Here is a 16,376-nt window from a genome sequence, read left to right as displayed (position 1 = left end):
TCAGAAATTTACCAACCAAAACTGAACTATATTCCAGTAATTTGCATGATCTTCATAATTCATGCTTATGAACCACACTTTGAGTTTGAATTGAATTTCTGACGGGTTTTTGACTGACTGCCTGTCATAACCAAAATTACCTAAAAACAGAAAAAACAATTACCCACTTTGAATTGAATTTCTGACGTGGCCGGCATGTCCAAAATTACTAAAAACAGAAAAAACAATTAAAAAGTAAATATTATAAAAATGAAAAACAGACGAATAACACATTCTGTAGAACCCAAAAAAGATTGAATCTTTTTGCATCATGTGGGTGTGATTGATCATTGAATTTTGCAGATTGTTGCTAAATGCTTATAGCTCATTGGTTGATTGAGTATTAGTGTAGAAAAAAATGGAATCTTTAGCTTCTTTAGTTGCAAAAACAGTGTCTCCATTGGAAACTGGACAAAAAGTTTGGGAGGATCCATCTTTTATTAAGTGGAGAAAAAGAGATCCTCATGTCACTCTACACTGCCATGAATCTGTTGAAGGTACAATCAAATTCAATTTTTTTTCGGTAATTGAGGGAAGGGAGCGCTCGTGGGAGGAATTGAACCCACGAGTTTGGCAGAATGCTGCTCAGTGTTTATATAATCAAATTTAGACTTTCTTTAGTATTTTTAGCTTTTGTTTATTATGTAGACAGCATTTGTTTTGATTCTTTTAGATGGAATTGCTTCAGTGGTTTAACAATTTGGTTGGTAATTCAAGTATGATTGATGTGAAGTATGGATTAGAATTTGATTACTTTTTAATTTCTGGTCTTGTGATTTTATGATTTTTGATGTTTGTTGAACTTGAATATGATTTCTTGTACTGTTTTTCGTTGTTTCGAGAGTAAAGTTTTGTTCTTCTGGTGATTTTTTAACTAATTTGCTGATGACTTGGTGCAACGAAATGAGAAATTTAAATTTTTATATGGATAGGATCTCTTATGTATTGGTACCGTCGAAATAAAGTTGATGTGATGGTATCAAAATCTGCTGTTTGGAATGATGCTGCTGTTAAAGCATCACTTGATTGTGCTGCCTTTTGGGTTAAAGGCTTGCCTTTCGTCAAGTCTCTGTCTGGATTTTGGAAATTTTCGTTGGCTCCCAGTCCTACCAAAGTTCCGGGAAAATTCTATGACCCTTCATTTCAGGACTTTGAGTGGGAAACATTACCAGGTAATTTCTCTCTCTGTAATTTTCCGTACTCCCTTTAGTCAATTCAGCTAGGAACTACTGAAAAAGATTAATCTTGTACCGTCAAGAACTTTCAGCTGGCAATCATTGATTACGTTTCAAATTTGTGTTTTTTTTTTACATTACATTGTCATCTCTGTTGTTGCAACAGTTCCTTCAAATTGGCAGATGCATGGATTTGATCGTCCCATTTATACTAATGTAATATATCCTTTTCCTCTGGATCCTCCATATGTTCCTGAGGATAATCCTACTGGCTGCTATAGAACGCATTTCCAGATTCCTAAAGAATGGCAAGGTACGGTCTATTTTGATTTGCTACACCGTTAGTTCTTTATATAGCTTTTGCAAGAAAATTTTCTAGCTTCAAGATACTCCAACATCCTGGTTTACTAATTTTCTGTTTATTGATCAATATGTGCTGTTAGTAGAATTGCTTTTATATTTCTACTGAACAAATTTGAGCAGCTCGTGCTATTTGTCATTCAGATAAATTTTCATGTCAGTTATTTAACTGGCCAAGCATAACGCACATTGTTTTCTAATCTTTTCTGTTACTTAATGTGGTCTAAATGCTGTTTGATAGGTCGTCGGATTTTGCTGCACTTTGAAGCTGTCGATTCTGCATTCTGCGCTTGGGTAAATGGGATCCCTGTGGGATACAGGTACCTGATACATAAATATTTCTCTCTCTGTTGCTCTTTTCTCTATTTTTTTTGGGTGGGTAGGGGAGGGGTGTGTGCGGCTAGCATTGTGCTTGAAGAATTAGTTAATGCATGGAGGTGGTGTATTGTTTTTTATATCTTTGGCACATAAGAGTCATATTTTTATTGCTCATTTGCTATAAAATCATTACTTATTAGAGGTGTGAGTTTTAAAGTTATTTGTAGCTTGCACACAAGTTTATGCTGAAAATATATCTTGTTTTGAGAAAATTAGTAATTCTGCTATGCTAGCAATTTGTGGAATTTAGATTAAAAAAAAGAAGAGAAAAAGAAAGCTAGATTTTTGAAATGCTTTTGATGTATTCATTGGATTAAGAAGTGGTAATCTAAGCCTTATAGCACTTCATGAAAATGGCTGACTGTAAGACGATCTCTAATGTTACCAAGGATTGTGCTTCAGTTGGAACATGATTATTTTCTTTTACACTTTTTCCCTATTTCTTATTCAATATAGAAAACTAAAATCATTTAGACATGTAACATGTGTCGTTAATGAATGTCTTCAGCTTACAATTTTAAGGAAAGGAAAGTCCAAACACTTTGAGAGTAATACCATATGAAATGAACAAGAACAATTGAGATGGTTATGATTGGAAGCTGTAATTTGTTTGTGCCACTGATCACTTTGCTAGGGAGCCTAGATTTGTTTGTCATTAAAAATAGAGACGAACAAATTTAATATGTGGTGTGGCGGATTGGTTCTCAGCATTCTTGAAAAACTAGTCCTGGTTATTTGTAATAAGTCATGCTCAGTGTGATACATTTCTAATATTCCATTGTGTTTGCTCAGCCAGGACAGTAGGCTACCTGCTGAGTTTGAAATAACAGAGTACTGTTATTCGTGTGATTCTGGGAAAAGCAATGTTCTGGCTGTTCAAGTTATTAGATGGAGCGATGGATCTTACCTTGAAGATCAAGATCATTGGTGGTTATCTGGTATCCATCGTGATGTGCTTCTTCTTGCCAAGCCACAGGTTTTTTTCCTATTCGTAACTGACATTTGTTTTCTCATCATCAGATATATAGTGGTCAACTGTTTGAGTTCATATCTGGGCAGGGATGCAAATGGAGATTCTTTTGTCCTTTGCATAACAATTGTACAATGCCATCTGCTTGAATACATTTATGAAAGGAGAAGGTGTTGAAACTAATGCATGGTTATTACCCTTTTATTCCGTCCACTTTCTTATTTTCACATTTAAATCATTGGCGCAAAAAGAAATCACATAGCATGAACGCAAGAGTATATATCTTTTGCACACAGTCACATAATCAAATAATTCAAACTAAGATCATGCATTCATCGGCATGAAAATCAAGTCCACTAGCAGATAGGAAGTGTAGTTCTCATGGAATGAGCGTATTCAGGAAGAGAACCTTAAGATTCAATTGCATTGGGCTACTAAATATTTTAACGCATTTACTTATGTGGGATCAAATCACAAAGGAAAAAAAGATGTCATAAATGCACCACGTCAATCTAAACGGCATTGTTGGGAAAGCTGGTAGTCTTACTCATGTTTAGATCTATGCTATCATATTGTATTTGTATATCAACATGTTAGATTTCGATCACGTTTTTCCTGGAATATAATATATATTGTCTCCTTGTCTGTCCCTATAATTTTATGTTAGGTATATTTTGCTTTCTTTTGAGAGTATTCAGAACACAACATGATCAACATGCAGGTATTTATTGATGACTACTTCTTCAAATCAAACCTGACTGAGGATTTTTCTTCTGCCGACATTGAGGTTAGTATTTATGAATCAAGAATAATCTAAATAACTAATAAATCTAGGAACCGGTACTGCTTGCTATCTTTTCTGACCGGATTATGTTGCCTGTTCTTAGCTTCTTTGATCATTGTATTTTATGAGTAAACATGGAGAATTGATAGTAACACCTGTTATCTTAAATTACTTGATCATTCACACTATTTGGCTTGGTGTTAGAGTTTTATGGTTCTGTGTTTGGTACATACCATTCAGGTTGAAGTCAAGATAGATAGCTCCCGTAAAATGCCGAAAGACAAATTTCTTGACCACTATGTCATAGAAGCTGCATTATATGACACTGGAAACTGGTATAACAATGATGGATCTGCTAATCTGCGTTCATCGCAAGTGGCGGACATAAAGCTCAAGCCATCCTTTGATCCAATTCTGGGATTTCTTGGTTATATACTAGTGGGAAAAGTAGACAAGCCAAAGCTTTGGTCTGCAGAGCAAGTGAGCAACTATTTTCATTTGGTCCCTTTACAAACTTTCATTGTGATGCAATTCATATTCACTTCACCCAACAATGATGCTCCATTTTCTTTATTTCTTTTAGATTTACTATGATTTTTTCTTGAAATCTTGTGGATTTTGTTCTTGTCTACATAAACCATTAAGTGTGCACAAAACATATGGGAAACAAAAATCAAAACAAAAATCACTTAACCATAAATCAGATGAATATTGATACCTCTTTTTTAAATTTTTTAAAGAGGATTCTGTATTTTCGACAGCTCTTAAATTCTTCCCTGTAATTGATACGACCAAAGAAATATTATCCTACATATTCTTCTTTCTAGGTCAATAAGGTTATTGATAGCCTCTTCTGCTTTCCTTTCCTCTTTATAAATTTTGATATTTGCTTCTATTTGTCCACAGCCAAACCTGTATATTCTAGTTGTCACCCTCAAAGATGCATCTGGGCATGTAGTTGACTGCGAGTCGTCCCTAGTAGGCATAAGACAAGTATCTAAGGCGCCTAAACAGCTGCTTGTTAATGGTCAGCCAGTTATGATTAGAGGAGTCAACAGACATGAACATCATCCTCGTATTGGGAAGACAAACATTGAATCCTGCATGGTCAAGGTAACCTTTTTGCTGTTGCTTTCCTTAGATTGTGATCTCTGCCCCGTGAGGTTTCTTTCTTTGTTCACCCCCTCGCCCCCAACTCTTTAGATGTATGAAGACATTTCATTATTCTTGTTGCTGACAGGATCTGGTTCTGATGAAGCAAAACAACATTAATGCCGTGAGAAATAGTCATTACCCTCAGCATCCCCGTTGGTATGAATTATGTGATCTTTTTGGCATGTACATGATTGATGAAGCCAATATTGAGACGCATGGCTTTCATCTTTCTGGACATTTTAAGCACCCTACTTCAGAACAGATTTGGGCGGCTGCTATGCTTGATCGTGTGATAGGGATGGTGGAGAGGGACAAAAATCATGCATGCATTATTTCTTGGTCCTTAGGAAATGAGGCCTCATATGGGCCTAATCATTCTGCTGCAGCTGGTACAAATTTTATGCTTTACCAGATCTTAAACTTGGGTTTTTCCTAGAATCAATTTTCAGAAAACTCACTTACAGATATAATTAGACGTTGCTTTTTATTAAATTTTATTGATGATGAATTCATTAGTCCTTGGGATTAAGAAATTAACTTTCTTAAACAAAATAGCATTTTGCTCAACTGTATAAAGATTCTGCTTTGTTTATACCTTTTGATCTGCGTGTCTTCAGAAGCTACTGGTTGCCTGTACTACATAGATTATATAATTCAAAATGACCTGTTTAGCTTCAACAAACAATCTTTTGATTGAGGTTTATATATAAGGTCTATGAGATTCACAGCACACCAGATACATGCATGCAAAATGTGGTTTATTTATGGCTTTCGAGAAGCCATTTGTGGCTAAAATCTCATGTACGGTTCTGTTAAGAGTTTTTTTGGATTGTGTACGCATGAACAAACAAAAGAGCTTATGGGTGAAAATGCTTCCAAATTGCTGATTAATGCTGTTATTCTTTTTGTTTCATCATGTCAAAGATAAAAAGACAGTCCTTGCTTACTGCTTCTCCTTATATGTTCCATTTCTGTATACACTTCACCAAACTTTGGATTCATATTTATCTAGGTTGGATTCGTGGAAAGGATGCATCCCGATTGTTGCATTATGAAGGAGGTGGATCCAGGACTACATCTACAGACATTGTATGCCCCATGTATATGCGTGTTTGGGATATAGTGAAGATCGCAAAGGATCCAACAGAATTACGTCCTTTAATATTGTGCGAGTATGTAACCTTTTTTCCGCTCTTTATCATTCAAAAAGTATATATATAAATTTTCTGTGTTATTTCAGTGGCTCTTTCACTTTGTTTACTAAAGGGTTCTCATGATACACAAATGGCAGGTATTCACATGCAATGGGTAACAGCAACGGTAATATACATGAATATTGGGAAGCAATTGATAATACATTTGGTCTTCAAGGAGGCTTCATTTGGGACTGGGTTGACCAGGTATAGATTATTTTCAAGTCCATGGCCATCATCATGCGGAAATTTGAACTTCATAGCATCATCGGTTGCGAAAAGTATATGCTACTATTTTTTTTTATTTTACATCAAGCAATTCCACTGCATCTACAACTTCCTATAACAGTCTTTTGCCTATGACTGATCAATTCCGTTATGCACGGCCTAATTTGAAAGGGTAGAACCCACTTACTATACCCTATGCTACCACAAAGCTAGTTCATTACATATAGACGTACATTCTGTGATCATGTTTGTCCATATAGTTGTGTTTTTGTGCAAGTTGCATTTTCATTGCTCATGAGGATGCATGCATAAAACTGCCATCTGTGGCTCATCGACCATTTGTAAAAGTTGCAAATTTTTATTGCAGGGGTTGCTGAATGAAAGTACAGATGGTAGTAAGTATTGGGCATATGGAGGTGACTTCGGGGACACCCCCAATGATTTAAACTTCTGTCTGAATGGTCTTATATGGCCAGATCGAAGTCCACATCCTGCATTGCATGGTAACTTAATGTCAAATTTGCAATGTACCCATGTATTCTATATTATCTTCTATGCTTCCTAGATCCCGATCCATCTTGATAAATAACAAGAATTGATGCTTGTTTTCAGAAGTCAAGTTCTTATACCAACCGATTAAGGCGGTGCTCAAAGGAAGCACAATCAAGGTAGTTACATATTCAATTATTCTGTTGATTAGTTTGATCTTCAGTTTCAGATTCAGTTTGACTTTTTGATTTGCAGATAACCAACACTCATTTTTTCGACACAACAGAAGGATTGGAGTTTAGTTGGGCTGCCCACGGTGACGGTCACCAACTTGGCTCTGGCATTCTATCAATTCCATTGATGAAACCGCAGAGTGATTACGATATAGAATTGGAGTCAGGTCCATGGTATTCGCTATGGGCTTCATATTCTGCGGGAGAAATCTTCTTAACAGTTACGGCTAAGCTGTTGCATTCAACACCATGGGTTGAAACCGGTCATGTTATCTCCTCTACTCAAGTGCAGTTGCCCTCAAAAAAGGAGATCATACCTTATGTAATTGCTTCTCCTTTATACTTACATTAATTAATTCTTATATTTGTATAAATATCTCTGAAAATTGTTTTCTGGTTAACTAACGACATTAGTTTCCAGGTTATCAAGGCTACTGATGCTACATTGTCAACTGAAATTTCAGAAAGTACAGTTAAAATTAGCCGGCGGAAGTTTTGGGAACTAACATTGAACACTGAAACAGGAACAATTCAAAGCTGGAAGGTATTTTACTAGACTTATAAAATTTCCCTGTTTTATTTAGTTTATTCGAATGTGATAAATTAATCTTTTTTCCCCTCTCATAATTGATATCTTGAATTGCTTCTAAGCAATTGCTCTACTAGAACCAGTTTATTTTAACGGTTTAAAGAGCAGATGCCTCAATTAGTCCTTTCGCGGATAGCATTTTTACTTGGAATCGAAATATGTACTCTAAAATTACGGTAATGATAGGTTGAAGGAGTTGCTGTAATGAATAAAAGCATACTTCCATGCTTCTGGCGAGCGCCTACGGATAACGATAAAGGGGGAGAGGAACAAAGTTATTACTCTAGATGGAAAGCTGCTGGTATTGATAGGCTTGAATTTCAGACAAAAAGCTGCTCTATACAGAACAAAACTGACCATCTGGTGAATATAAAGGCGGTTTACATTGGTGCTCCGAGGAGCGAAGATAGTTCATTACGATCTACCAATCAGAATGCTTTGATTGAAGTGGAAATGATTCACACAATTTTTGGTTCTGGGGATTTGATTATTGAGTGTAATGTAAATCCAAGTTCCGATCTTCCTCCCTTGCCACGTGTGGGAATTGAATTCAATTTGGAAAGATCAATGGACCGTGTTAGATGGTATGGAAGAGGACCATTCGAATGTTATCCAGATCGAAAAGCAGCAGCTCATGTCGGGATCTACGAGAAGAATGTGAGCGACATGCATGTTCCTTACATTGTTCCTGGAGAGTGCTCCGGTAGGGCAGACGTTAGATGGGTGACCTTCCAAAACAAAGACGGAAAAGGAATTTTTGCATCAATGTACGGAAACTCTCCACCTATGCAAATGAGTGCTAGCTACTATTCTACAACGGAACTCGACAGAGCCAGACATAATAAAGAACTTGTTCGAGGAAATCATATTGAGGTAAATTCTTACGACTTAAAATAAATTCTAGTCACTATCCAAAATGTTCGATGAATTCACAGCCCGCCATATCTCTGCATTGCCTCTTATGTGTCCCCTTTCACACTTAATCTGATGAAGGACTATATTCCCCCAAAAGTCCATTATTATCGAGCTATGTTTCATGAAAACAACAACGTTGAAATGGAAAACACTGAAACGAAAAAAAGGGTCGAAACAATATTTTTGACCAGAATAGCTATAAATAAACTTTTGAAGTTCTGAAAGTGTTTCACGAGACGAAATGTTGAAATGTATGAGTCGATAAGTTTCTGTTCAATATAGTCATGGAGTAGTAAGTTTCTTTGGCATTATTAAGTTGCTGTGGTTGGATTGCAGGTTCATCTTGATCACAAGCATATGGGTGTGGGTGGAGATGATAGCTGGTCACCTGCTGTCCACGACAAATATCTTGTTCCTGCTGTGCCGTACTCGTTTTCTGTTAGGATATGTCCAATCACTGCATCAACCTCTGGTCTGCGGATCTATGAAACCAAACAACGAAGCTAAGTGTACCTTCTCGTGTTTCGGTGCTTAAACGTTCACATGTATCTGTAGTTTATGTACAACATGCTAATACTCTATTCGATTTTAAAAAAAAAATTCAGATCAGTCTGATTATGAAGAAAATCAAAATTTGTTTCTGCTCGAATTGAATCCATATTCCTACTTAGTTTTGCCAGGTTGGCCCCTCGTTAACAAATCTGATGGAGTACTAGTTGATTGACATTCTATAAATAAAAAATCACAATAATTAACTAAATGAGACGACATATTTTAATATCTTTTCAAATTGGGTTCATGAAAACTAAATGTACGTACTACTAGATTTTGAATGTAAACCAAAATTGTAAAGATCATTATGTAATTGATCATCTATACTTGCTTTTTATGGCGGATTTTTGATTTCAAGTGGGGATGTAAATACTCAGTACTCTAATCGCTAACTAGAACAACCATGGTGTTGGTGCGAAGCACCGGTCATGAGATTCTCGCTCTACCCTGGTTCCGCCTTTAATCTTCTATTGGTTCATTCCATTCCTTTTTCCTTCCTCGAGTAAAATAAGGCTCTCTATGTAAGAATACACTTGAAAGTTAGATCCTCGGACTCCAAGAGAAGTGACCTTTTTTGTCTCAGGGTCATAAGAAGCTATCGAACCATCACGTTCCTCAACAAGAATGCTACCATTCCCTTGAAAGTTGAGCACCGACGACGAACCTCCATGATTTTCTAAATCTATGGTAAGCTGTTTGGTCCAAGATTCTCGTACACCATACTCTTTCATTACCCAAATACAACATTTCTCAAAATAGAGGGAATTAAACTTACCCAGTTTCCATTGTTCATACTGTATTATAGCGAATTTCTGATGGTACACTGTTAAAGAAAGATTAATGTAATCAGATTGATCAGGTAGCGCATCAGGGAGCATCAGTTCTTCAAATGCTTCGTTGCTCAAATCAAATGATGCTATGATTAATTTTCTAGAGATCCCACTGTATATTTGTGCAAACCAATGAACGACGCCATTCAAATAAGTAGGATATTGGTAAGCGCGAACAACATAATTTAGATGCTTGACGGTAACGGTCTTCCAAGAACTCGAACTAAGTTCAAAAATCTCAACAAATGGTTGGATAAGTTTTGATGGAGCACCTGAATTTGTATAGCCATAAGAAATCCTCACCACTTTGTAGTCTATATTCTTGCTATCAAACCCGAATCCAACAATGACAGTCCGGTCATAATCCTCCCATAGCGATGTTGTAATAAACTTGCCAATTGCCGGGTTCCACAAAATCAGGCGATTAAATCTTTGATCAGACAAACAAACCAAACCATTATATGAACCGACTATGTCAAACAAAAATTCGACATGGGGAGCAGAGACAATGTAAAAAGAACGTAAATCGAGTTCTTTATGCTCACTAAATGAGACATTATCACTATGCAAAACAAGTTGTTGTTTGCTAGGATATGTATAAGGAGTAGGGTTCTTTGTGACAAGTGAGTAGGTTTTGTTGGCTTCAATAGTATGAGCAATATGAAGAGAAATGAATTTAAGGTTGGTGATTAGAGAGTACCATGATTTGCAAACGCTTCTAAATTTGAGTAGAGATTTTACGGGTAGTCTCTTCAAGATTTCGACCACTAATTCTTCAGAGAAATAATGTGACATTTTTATTTTCTGTATTCTTCCTTTAATCTCTATGTATATATAGACAACTAAGGAAGTGAAAACGATCTAAATAGAAGCAGCTTTTGTTGAAATGTCCGTTGGAGTTCTTGATTTTAATGTTAAGAAGTGGAATACATGAATCACAGTAATTTTATTGAAAATTGCAATAATTAATGCCCATTTAGATACTTTTATTATTGAAAATTGCAATAATAAATACATCTCGAGGCTCATATATTTTAATAGTGATTAATCTTTCTTTAATTAAAGACCTTAATAATTCAATGCGGAAATAAAGAGTGTTTATCCCACACCACGGATGCGCCACGTCATTTTTACATCAAGCCAATAATCATTTGCGATAGGGAATCTTTATTTATTACTCGCTCCGTCCATTTTTAGTTGTTGCTTTAGGCAAATATTTTTGTCTATCAGTAGTTGTCACTTTAGGATTTCTATGTGACTTTTACAATAGTATTCCAAATTTAACCTTCTTATTAAATCACTTCATTAAATGATAGTTCAATTTTCAAAACTAAATCATTCAATAGTGGGTTAATAACTCTATTTTCAAAACTAAATCTTTCAATAGTGGGGTTTATAAATAGGGTTATAGTAGTCTTTATGTTTATAATTTAAGACAAAAGAAGCACTTTCTTAATCTTAGCAATCTAGGTTAAAGTGACAACTAAAAATGGACGGAATATTACATACCATTATAAACAATGCTCATGTATGGGTAACCGGTCCATATCCACCCCTAATTTTAGATCCAAGATCATGGATGATATCTTTGTCTAAAGAATGTTCATGGTTTTTGTCATGCTTGCTTGACTGTTTTTAAAAGATCACATGAACACTGAAAATAGATTAAATAAAATGAAAAACTGGGCAGCAGACAAAATTAAAATACTCATAGATCGATAAAATATTTAAACAAACCACATATTGGATGAAAATTAAACAAATGTTCATTTTTAGTTTTCTGATTTAATCTGAATTTTTTCATCAGGAATTGCAGGCTTCGCCAATTTTTTTCTTTCGGACTCGACTTCTTTTGCCCACAAAAGTGCGTACAATCCAAGAACTATGAGTGTAGCTCCAAGAATCCTGGAAAGGGTGAAAATTAATTACAAATATGCATGAAAAAATTAAGAAATTATATCAATGGTGTCTGAAATTTTTCAAATCTTTTATTTTGATATCTGAAATTTATTTTTATATTAATGTTTAATCTTTAAAAAAAAATCAAATAAGCATTTTTAGCTATTTTTCGGTCATGGTAATAACTCTATTTTATCTTAATTTTATGTCATGTTAATAAAAAAAATAACGATTGCATGCTTAATATAATACATTTATATATAGAATTAAAATTTCAAATATATTAGCATATTCAAAAATTATTTTTTATCTTATTAATAATTTGGTGACCGAAAAATGGCTAAATTGACTCATTTGATATATTTTTTAAAAGTTAAAATACTGATTAAATAAAAGTAAGTTCAGACACTGTTTAATGTAATTTATCCAAAAATTAATTGAGTTGAAATCATGATCATACCCTCCTAAGTGCAATGCGTCGCCTAAAATGAGTAGTCCCAAAATAGCTACAATCACTGTCGTGAAAGGTCTAAATGCTGTCACGAAAACTGGACCCCTCGTCCGCATTACTAAAGTTTGTACATAAGTTGCAATTCCAAATATTACGATACCCTGCAATAAATTTGAAATTCCACCATGAATGAGTAGTGTCGATATACCATATGCGTTTGTTTTGCATTCGGATTATTTTTTTCTAAACAGCATTTTTTTTCGTTGATAAAATAATTAATTTTATTCGAAATTATGAAAAAAAAATTGATAAAATTAGCCTGAAAAAGTTATATTAATTTAATTTAATAATTTTACAATTAATGTCAATTATAGTAAAATATCATATAAGTGTTTAATTGCTAAAAATAAAATATACATTAGTCTTTAACTTATTTTTATGATATTTTATAATGTAATTGAAGAAAAAACTCATATTTGTTTTTTTAATATTATCAAATCCATTTTATCAATTTTTATATTATTATTAAAAAAATTATGTATCTTTATTTAATATTAATTATAATTGTGATTTCTTTCCAAATATAAACTAATTTGTCACGAAAGTAAGGAAAAATGTAGTTATCTACCACAACTTTACCATGTTTCGCTAAATATATCATGAATCTTTAAATTGTGTCGTACATAATATCATATTTTCAACTTTGCCAAATATACTTACAATCTGTTTGGAATAAATGTGGCACAAATTAATGTATTCCATATGATTAATTTTATACATTTAAACGTATATTACATCGTGTCACGTTAGCTTCAAACAAGTCGTGAGTATATTTAGTAAAGGCAGAAATGATGATGGTGTACTTATATGACAAGATTGAAAGATCATGATATATATATGGAAAATAAGGGAAAGTTGCGTATAGATAGATACCTTTTACCTAAAAATATTAATTAGGATTTTCATAATGCTTTTTTTGCTGCCTGAATAAACTTAACACAATGAAAATTATTGAATTAAATTGATACAAATTTTTTGTTCTATATATATATTAATTCATTTTATTTTAACTTCTCATTTAAAACAAAATTTACAAATTTAAATCTCTTTTAGTCTAGACAAAAAGAATAAGTGCTCATAATAAAAGAAAGGCCAATTAAACATTCGAGATATTAAATTTTCTAGGTAACTCAGTTTACCCAGTCTTACAGAAAGAACTGATTTTATTTCGTTAAAAAAAAGTTATTCAATTATACTTTTTGTCATAATGGGAGTTCATTATGGCCGGATCAATTAAATTTTATTACAAAAAAGATACTGAACTGATCACTATACTTTCTTTTCTTTTTTGCAATTTTGGCTTATGCAATGTACACAAAAGCGCAACGTTTTTTGACCACAAAGACCCGTTGTAATAAAAAGTATAGTGACCTTTTTTTTAAACAAAACAAAATTCGGTACCATTTCTGTAATATTGGATATATTGAGTGACCCGGGAAGTTTCATATTCAAAATGTTCATATTAGAATTCTTTTTTTCTTCATCAAGTGAATTGAATATCACTATTCAGTAGGCAGTAAAAGAAAATGTCAATTTAGAAATCAAATTATACTTACACTATAAATTGGAGTAACAAGAGTAATGTCCAAAGCCAATTTCCAGGATGATATTTTGTGATCAATAATTAATGCTAAGATTGCTGAAATTAGGGTTCCTGATAAGCATGTCAATACAGTAAGAGTAAAAGGAGCAGGATACTTCTCCACCGTTTTCGCCTGCAGTGTCGTACATTAAGAAGAACGGAATTAAAAATAAAAATGTATTCAATAAATTTAATTTACTACGTAGAATTATGAATTTTTCCGAAAACTAGTATTTACTTGCCTGTAAAACATAGTATACTGCTGCTAGTAGGCATTGCAAAATAAGCAAGAGGGAGCCCTTTATCAAATGGCTATATAAGAGTAATTTTGGTGTAGCTCCATGTTTGGTGGTGTGGAGAGCATGCATTGAAACCACAGTGAAACCCTTGTATACAGTCATGAGTGTTGCACCACCAAATGCAACTATTGTTCCTCCAATTTTTGCTTGACTAGTAAGCTTCTTTATGTTTATTTTTTCCATCCTAATTATAATATGATTAGTGATTAGATAAATATTTAGTTTAAACTTATTTTGGGTTAAATAAATAAAATTTTAGCAGCATGCATTTTCAATTTTTGCAATCGAAATACTAATATTAAATTAGACCGATTGATGTTGGTGTGAAATGCCATAATCCAAAACCGGAAGACATGATAATTAGATAGGTTACAACATCCACATCAACATTAATTGATCGGATTTTCTACCGGTTATTCGAATTAAAAAAAAAAGAAGCAAAAGTTTGTATACATATTTTATAATTTGTTTAACCCAAATGATTGGGAAACTATAGAAAAAAATCCCAAAACCCCACATAATTTTCAAAATACTATTTAAGCTCAAGAATTTTATCTTTATTGAAATTATAAAAATCTTTTCATTTTTATGCTTTTATTTTTACTTATAAAAAATATGTCACATATATGTATCATATACCTCAAACCTATGTCGGATATATTTCCGATATATCTATGATACGGAGCATACTGGTGTATTTTTAAAAATTTTGACCGGTTTTCTGTTCGTGCAAATGAAAACAAAACAAATTAAAGCCATAACTTTAATTAGGATGAGTAATCACCTGCATATAATTGCCAAAATAAAGGTCATTGATGGAATTATATTATTCATGGCAGCTGCAAAGGTTGGTGAAGTACTTTCTAGTCCAAAATAGAAAAGTAATCTGCCAACGACTCTGTTGAAATTACAAAATTATATCAGAATTTGATCCAATTCCTTTATTAGTTTTTATGCCAAATATATCTATAGATAATTGCCATGACATAGTGAAATCTACTCACCCAATTAGACCCAATAAAAAGATTTTTAAGCAGATAGATAAACTTAATTTGCTTTCCAATTTCCTGCAAAGTAAATATATCAAATTTTCAATATGAAGAAAAATAATGGACGAAATGAGTTAGCTCAATTGATAAAAACACAAAAATCGATATATTTGGAATTCGAGTTACTATGGAGGTAAAAGTAAAAAAATAATAAATAATCATCTTGTTTGAGAGAAAAAGAAAAAAATATGCAAAAAACACACAACATTTTAAAATAAATGGAGCTATAGTGTACTAGATCCGAACACGTAAAATGTTATTGAATCCTACATTTACTATTTTTTATTTTTTTTCCCGTGCAAAATAGGCTACCGTACTAGTAAATAAAAAATTTAGCAATATATTTAAAATCAAGAGTGAAGCAAGTCAAATCAAACGATAATCGCTATGACATATTTGAGTAGTTAATTATTAATTATGACAAAAATCTTAATTTTTAGATTATAGTCTAATGTCCTTCATTCAATACCACAAAAATCAAAATAACATCAACTATATCATGACAAAATAACAATATAAACCATACAAATACAATATTACATTATCTAACTAAGATAAAAATACACTAAAATCTTAAAAATATGTATATGATAATTAAACTAAATTACTATACTAATTATGTCGATTAATGAGAAAATGAGTTTAAATAAATAACCTTTCAAAGAGTAGAGCTAGAAGAGCTGTAGTAGCAGTTCCAACAGCATATCCATAGACCACAAGAACATATTTACTCATTCCTTTATCTAAACAAAGCTTAACAATTATGTGAAATGCTGCATAGAATAGAGAACACAACCCACAAAATATGTAAGCTTTCAACCTTCTTATAATATTAATTCCCTCTTTTTCTTCTCCTACCAACTCTTTTTTACTCTCTTCATCCATTTCTAAGCTTATAATTAAGCTAATTAATTCTTCTTAATCATAAGGAAAATTAATTATAGTACTTCATGTACTTATATAGTTGCATATCTAAGCACCTTTTTGATGATTAATTTCTCATCATAATCTATGTAAGTGCTTCTTACTAGAAACATGTTTTTATTATTTAATGTTTGAGAATACATTCTTTTATGACTTTGTAATGTTCAACAAATTAAGTGGTCATATCATATCTCATAAGTCTTACAAGACAAAAAGGTTCTT

At 33.1% G+C, this 16,376-nt stretch overlaps 3 protein-coding genes across 3 annotated transcripts; 1 reads left to right on the top strand and 2 right to left on the bottom strand.

Moving 5' to 3' along the window:
• The first annotated feature begins 254 nt into the window (after nucleotides 1–254).
• Nucleotides 255–9,187, top strand: LOC126681053 (uncharacterized). Its single transcript, XM_050376428.2, has 17 exons — nucleotides 255–536; nucleotides 972–1,211; nucleotides 1,381–1,527; nucleotides 1,816–1,894; nucleotides 2,745–2,928; nucleotides 3,644–3,709; nucleotides 3,947–4,186; nucleotides 4,613–4,819; nucleotides 4,947–5,250; nucleotides 5,874–6,033; nucleotides 6,153–6,261; nucleotides 6,650–6,785; nucleotides 6,895–6,950; nucleotides 7,027–7,326; nucleotides 7,426–7,548; nucleotides 7,780–8,466; nucleotides 8,845–9,187. Exons 1-17 carry the CDS (start codon nucleotides 398–400, stop codon nucleotides 9,013–9,015), a joined length of 3,348 nt encoding a protein of 1,115 aa, XP_050232385.1. The 5' UTR covers nucleotides 255–397; the 3' UTR covers nucleotides 9,016–9,187.
• A 205-nt stretch (nucleotides 9,188–9,392) lies between these two features.
• On the bottom strand, nucleotides 9,393–10,685 carry LOC126681359 (F-box/kelch-repeat protein At3g06240-like). Its single transcript, XM_050376903.1, has one exon. It carries the CDS (start codon nucleotides 10,683–10,685, stop codon nucleotides 9,528–9,530), a length of 1,158 nt encoding a protein of 385 aa, XP_050232860.1. The 3' UTR covers nucleotides 9,393–9,527.
• Nucleotides 10,686–11,578: 893 nt separating this feature from the next.
• Nucleotides 11,579–16,209, bottom strand: LOC126682815 (WAT1-related protein At5g07050-like). The gene is made up of 7 exons (XM_050378578.2): nucleotides 15,886–16,209; nucleotides 15,186–15,248; nucleotides 14,966–15,079; nucleotides 14,125–14,365; nucleotides 13,857–14,015; nucleotides 12,250–12,401; nucleotides 11,579–11,795 (listed from the first exon to the last, which is right to left on the bottom strand). The coding sequence occupies exons 1-7, from the start codon at nucleotides 16,113–16,115 to the stop codon at nucleotides 11,663–11,665; spliced, it is 1,092 nt and encodes a 363-aa protein (XP_050234535.1). The 5' UTR covers nucleotides 16,116–16,209; the 3' UTR covers nucleotides 11,579–11,662.
• Between the last annotated feature and the right edge of the window lie 167 nt (nucleotides 16,210–16,376).

Source organism: Mercurialis annua, linkage group LG5 (genome assembly GCF_937616625.2).
Source record: "Mercurialis annua linkage group LG5, ddMerAnnu1.2, whole genome shotgun sequence".
NCBI lineage: Eukaryota > Viridiplantae > Streptophyta > Magnoliopsida > Malpighiales > Euphorbiaceae > Mercurialis > Mercurialis annua.
This window is presented reverse-complemented; position numbering and strand designations above follow the sequence as displayed.